The sequence below is a fragment of the Cebus imitator genome, unplaced genomic scaffold (genome assembly GCF_001604975.1).
Source record: "Cebus imitator isolate Cc_AM_T3 unplaced genomic scaffold, Cebus_imitator-1.0 Scaffold70, whole genome shotgun sequence".
Taxonomy (NCBI): domain Eukaryota; kingdom Metazoa; phylum Chordata; class Mammalia; order Primates; family Cebidae; genus Cebus; species Cebus imitator.
In genome coordinates this window covers 3,078,756-3,084,824 of record NW_016107385.1, presented here as the reverse complement: position 1 = coordinate 3,084,824, position 6,069 = coordinate 3,078,756, and the positions used below count along the sequence as shown (strand labels likewise).

The following is a 6,069-nucleotide window of genomic DNA, read 5'->3' as shown; positions in this document are numbered from 1 at the left end:
AAAGTTTTCAAGCAAAAAGTAAAAAAAAAAAAAAAAAAAGAATCGGGAATGGTATCACCTCTGCATCAAAGCAGTGTACCTGGTTAAGGCCCCAGAAGACACTACAGGTAGTAGCCTTAAGCTTAACATGACAATTATAATACTGACATGGGAAAAACACTGGGACTAACAGAGAATAATATATTTCTTACTAAAAAAAAGAAAACTGATCTTCTCATAGTTCATAGTGTGATTATAGGGTTTTCACATACATGTGTGAGATGTGCTTTCCTCAAATTTTGTTACAATGTTGGCATATCATACATCTGACATGAAAAAAGAAAGGCTCGGCACAGTGGCTCATGCCTGTAATACCCATACTTCGGGAGGCCTAGGAAGGATCATTTGAGCCCAGAAGTTCAAAACCAGCCTGGTCAACATAGCAAGACCCTGTCTGTACTAAAAAAAATAAAACTGTTTTAAAGGGTTGGGCACAGTGGCTGACACCTGTAATCCCAACACTTTGGAAGACCAAGGTAGGTGGATTGCTTGAGCCCAGGAGTTCAAGATGAGCATGGACAACATGGCAAAACCCCGTCTCCACAAAAAATACAAAAATTAGCCAAGCATGGTGGCACATTCCTGTAGTTCCAGCCACTCAGGAGGTTGAGGTGGGAGGATCTCTTGAGAACACAGGAGGAGGAGGTTTCAGTAAGCCATGATCACACCATTGCACTACAGTCTGGGCAACAGAGTGAGACCCCGTCTCTAAATAAATAAATAAATAAATAGCCAGGTATGGTAGCATTCGCCGTAGTCCCAGCCACTCAGGAGGCTGATGCGGGGAAGATTGGTTGAGCCCAGGAATTCAGGGCTGCAGGGAGTTATGATCGTGCCATTGCACTCCAACCTGGGTAACAGAGGGAGATACCATTTCTAGGGAAAAAAAAAAGAAAAAAGAAAAATAATGAATGCCAGTATATTCAAGTGTTTGGATTTTAACCTAAAAGCCATGGGATGCTTACACATTCAACTTGTAATCATTTATGATATTGCCTCTTCATATAGCTAATAAAGTTCCTGACTTACAAGTCATCACTGAAAATAGTCATCTATCAAATATTTGCACTACAGACTTACCTGAACTGCTTCATTCCCACCTCTGAGGTCCTGAAGAGGACTTCTTGGGGGTTTCAAAATCTAGGTAAACAATTAGAATTATTCAAAAAAAATCTGGCATATGCATTAAGAATCAGTTTATTTCAAGTTATAGATAGAAAGCCAAAATTTTCATAAAAACCTCTGAAACTCCTCAAATTCATTCTGCTCAATGTTATGCTGTGTGGCAGATTTAAGTAATAGACATCTATTCCCTTCTACCTGGCCATCCGCCCCTATTATTTTACCCATTCTCATCCCATGTGGTCTGAGTGAACTCCACACCAACTCTAGGGTAAAACACATAGCCCTATCTAGAACAATCTGATATTCTCTTGTCAATGATGATTGGTTCAAGAATGAGGACTTGACCCACATCAAGATAATCAAGCTAACATGATTCAGTTCCAAGTCGTTTCTGTATGCGGAAAGATAACTCACTATTTTTCACATAGGACTTGAGCCTGGAAGTAAGAGAGCTAAACGTACCACAGTAATCACGGGAAAAGAATCTATCTGCTGAAGATTACCCAGAGAAAGCACTAAGAGTAGAAAAAGACAAAGGAAATCCTAGTACTGTTGTCATTGTTGGAACTGCGGGCCAGTAAGTTGTGCCTAAAGCCATCCCTTCTTTGGATTTTTTAGTCTCATAACCCAATACATCTTGTGCTTAAAGCAGTTTGGGCAGGGCACAGTGGCTCACACCTGTAATCCCAGCACTTTGGGAGGCTGAGGTGGGAGGATCACTTGAGGCCAGGAGTTTGAGAACAGCCTGGGCAACAGTGCGAAACCCCGTATCTTCTAAAAATACAAAAATTAGCCATGTGTGGTGGTGCATGCTTGTAATTCCAACTACTTGGGTGGCTGAAACACAAGAATCACTTGAACCCAGGAGGTGGAGGTTACAGTGTGCCGAGACTGTGCCACTGCACTCCAGTATGGGCGACAGAGTGAAACTGTCTCAAAAAACAAAAGCAGTTTGGGTTGGATTTTTGTCTGTTACAACAGCTTTGTACAAGTTAAACATATATTTTAAACAGCTTTATTGGAAGTATAACATAGACTATAAAATTCATAAAATTACTAAAAAAATTCATAAAGTATGAATTTTAGTATGTTTACAGAATTGTATAACCATGTTAAATATTTAAGTCTTTATCCAGAGAGCAACAGGAAGCCACTGAGGGTAGGATGGTGAAGCCACAGTCAAAACTACCATGATATATAGTTATTAAATAAAAACTGATAATTATTAATTCAAGTAAGTCTTACTGAAGAATGCTGTCTTCTAACAGGTCTCTCTATATTGTCACTGAAAAAGGAAAAAACAACTTAAACATACATTGATAAAAAACTGAATTCCCAAAGCCATCATCACAGCACCCCTTACATGCTTTCAAACTGGTCACCACTTTCACTGAGAGAGAGATTCCCACTCAGGCAAGCAAAATTTATATTACAAAACTTTAAAATCAGTTAGGAATTCAGTGTTTTAAAATACATATTATGTACTACAAGACTATCTCCTGAATAATAATCAGTACAACATAATTTACCATATGTATAGAGGTATAATAATAAGATAAATAGGCTCTAGTTTTGGTTTTACTACTATATGATTTTTAGACCAGGTTTTGAAAATTCAAATGCCTATGAGGCTAACAAACAGGTAATTTTTTAGGAGTAAGAAAAATAGGTAGTGTGAGATTATAATGACCTAGAGAATTCCTGTCTCACCTAAAGGTTAGTCATTGCTCTGCTGTGGTTAGTTGCTGCCAAACAATAATAGGAGTCCAATGATGCCACACTTGATTTTTCAAGAGAAGCTGAAAACCCAACTGTTGTACAAAATTTTAAGATTTTGAAATTTTGGCAACTAATCCAAATTAAAAAACATGTGTAGGCCAAATCCAGCCACGGTTGCCCACAACTATAGTTCCAGCTATTCAGGAGGCTGTGGCAGGAGAATCACTTGAGCCCAGGAGTCCAAATCTAGCTTGGGCAAGACACAGTCTCTTAAAAAACAATGACCAAAAAATGCTATGTGTAAGCCAACAACTTATGACTGCAAACTGCAAACAAGCCATCAGATTGTAATGGCAATTTTAGACAAATCATTTTATCTTCCTGGTCTTCAATTTTCTCATCCTTACATGAAGAGATGGGAGGTAGTATCTAAAGTCCCTCTCAGATTTGACTCTAGATGAGATGATGATGATGATTTTTGAGACAGACTCTTGAGGTAGGAGTCAGAACTTGACTTCAAGGTGGGGCTAGGACACAGGACCAAATTGAAGACTAGCTAAACAGGTCCGGGGCAGAAGCGCCTCCCCACAAGACACGCCCACCAGTGTGTCTTGTCAGTCTACCACTGCTACAGCAAAAACCTGCCCAGCAGTCACCTGCCCTTTCCATGGCAATGACCTGACAACCTGGAAGTTACCACCCTCATTGTAAAAATTTCTGCATAAAACACCCCTTAATTTGCATATCGTTAAAAGTGGGTGTAAATGAGTACAGAACTGCCTCTGAGCACTACGTATAGGGTAGCCCTGCTCCGCAAGGAGCTTTACCTGTGCTGCTGCTTTATACTAACACTTCAATAAAAGTACTGTATAGCACCACTTGCTGGCCCATTAATTCTTTCCTGGGTAAAGCCAAACACCCTCCCTGGCTGGTAAAGCCAAAAGCGCTCCATTTATAAAATTTTATTTTTTGGGGGGAGTGGGGGTTTAAAAAATTTTTTTTTGTTTTTTTGTAGAGATGGGGTAGAGGTTGCCCATCTTACTATGTTGCCCAGGCAGGTCTCAAATTACTGGGCTTAAGATATCCTCCCACCTAAACCTCTCAAAGTGCTGGGATTACAGGTGTAATCCACCGTGCTCAGAGTAGATGAGTCTATATAAAGATACGGCAATGGCAAGGGGAGCTATGAGTCTGTAACATCTACTTCTTATTTTTTTTTTTTTTTGAGAGGGAGTCTCTATTGCCAGGCTGGAGTGCAGTGGCACGATCTTGGCTTACTGCAACCTCCATCTCTCGGGTTCAAGGGATGCTCCTGCCTCAGTCTCCCTTGTGCCACCACATGCAGCTAATTTTTGTATTTTTAGTAGAGATGGGATTTCACCATGCTGACCAGGATGGACATCTACTTCTTTTTCTTGCAACACAATGGAAAAAGATCTCGGAAGTTATGGACAGGTCTTACTAGTTAAAAAAAATATCTTTCTCTGATAGAATATAACATTTTTAACTGCATTAAATGAACTTACTTTTCTTCACCAGCCTCTGAAGACACCCCATCCATTTTTGAAGAAAACTCTTCTGTAACAAATATACAATATAAGAAAAGGTGAGAAAAAAGGAAGAGCAACTACAATCTATGAAGAGATTAAGAGTACAGTTGATCATGGTGAAACCCCGTCTCTACTAAAAAAAATATAAAAATTAGCTGGCCGTGGTGGCGCACACCTGTAGTCCCAGCTACTTGGGAGGCCGAGGCAGGAGAATTGCTTGAACCCAGGAGGCGGAGGTTACCGTAAGCTGAGATCATGCCACTGCACTCCAGCCTGGCACCTGGCACCGGAAGACAGAGCAAGACTCTGTCTCAAAAAACAAAAGAATACAGTGGTGACTTCAGGGTTACTTTCTGAGAGAAGACCAAAAACGGGAAGGAAAAAACTATACTTATGAGGATATAAAACATGATTCATTTTAAGGAGTTTAAATCACTATTATAATTAATATTGCTGGAAAATTCTCATACTCAAAATAAAATCAGTGACTAACTTTGATCAGGATGATAGGGACTTACTGGCTCAAATAAAAATTTGGCCTAGCTTCTAAGAGTTTGCATATTATCTAATAATCCACTCCCAAAAAGGACAGCAATTAGGTCAGTGGTCCCCAACCTTTCCTGAACCAGGGACCGGTTTTGTGGAAGACTATTTTCCCACAGACCATGAGGGTGTGGTGGGGGATGGTTTCGGGATGAAACTGTTCCACTTCAGGTCATCAGGCATTAGACTCTCATAAGGAGCCCACAAACTAGATCTCTTACGTGCGCAGTTCACAATAGGGTTTGTGCTCCTGTGAGACTCTAATGTGACTGCTATCCAACAGAGGCTGGAGCTCAGGCGCTAATGCTCGCCTGCTGCTGACCTACTGCTGTGCCACCTAGTCAGTGGACCTATACTGTTCTGTGGCCCGGGGGGCTGGAGACATCTGAATTAGATATCTAAATACAGTGCATTTGCATCATATGCATATTTATCCGAGGAAAAGTCAACTTTAAGTACTCAGCAAAAAAAAATATATATTATTATTTTTTGAGACGGAGTCTCCTCTGTCACCCAGGCTGTAGTGCAATGGCACAATCTTGGCTCACTGCAGCCTCCACCTCCTGGGTTCAAGCAATTCTCCCGCCTCAGCCTCCCGAGTAGCAGGGATTACAGACCCACACCACCATGCCTAGCTAGTTTTTGTATTTTCAGTGGAGAAGAGGTTTCACCTTGTGGTCCAGGCTGGTCTGGAACTCCTAACCTCAGGTGATCCATCCACCTTAGCCTCCCAAAGTGCTGAGATTACAGGGTTGAGCCACCGCACCCGGCCAAAAATTTTGAGACATGAAAATAACATCTTTTTCTTTTTTTTGATGGGGTTTCACCATGTTGGTCTTGAACTCCCGACCTCAGGTGATCCGCCCTCCTTGGCCTCCAAAGTGCTTGGATTACAGGTGTGAGCCACCACGCCTGGCCAAAAATAACATCTTATTAGTGCAGCTGATAATGCTTTAAAAAATTTCACAGGGCCGGGCGTGGTGGCTCAAGCCTGTAATCCCAGCACTTTGGGAGGCCGAGGCGGGTGGATCACGAGGTCAAGAGATCGAGACCATCCTGGTCAACATGGTGAAACCCCGTCTCTACTAAAAAT

At 41.3% G+C, this 6,069-nt stretch overlaps 1 protein-coding gene and 1 non-coding gene across 2 annotated transcripts in view; one reads left to right on the top strand and one right to left on the bottom strand.

Annotated features, from left to right (window-relative positions):
- LOC119471701 (kinetochore scaffold 1-like) overlaps positions 1-6,069 on the bottom strand; it is a 17,947-nt gene that overhangs the window by 5,448 nt on the left and 6,430 nt on the right. The window contains exons 2-4 of the mRNA XM_037739433.1: positions 4,410-4,461; positions 2,410-2,449; positions 1,120-1,179 (exon numbers count right to left, since the gene is read on the bottom strand). Coding sequence (XP_037595361.1) covers positions 1,120-1,179; positions 2,410-2,449; positions 4,410-4,444 — 135 coding nt within the window. The 5' untranslated portion in view covers positions 4,445-4,461. The remainder of the gene's footprint in view (positions 1-1,119; positions 1,180-2,409; positions 2,450-4,409; positions 4,462-6,069) is intronic.
- Positions 209-311, top strand: LOC119471720. The gene has a single exon (XR_005200781.1). It is a non-coding gene; the product is annotated as a small nucleolar RNA U13 (small nucleolar RNA).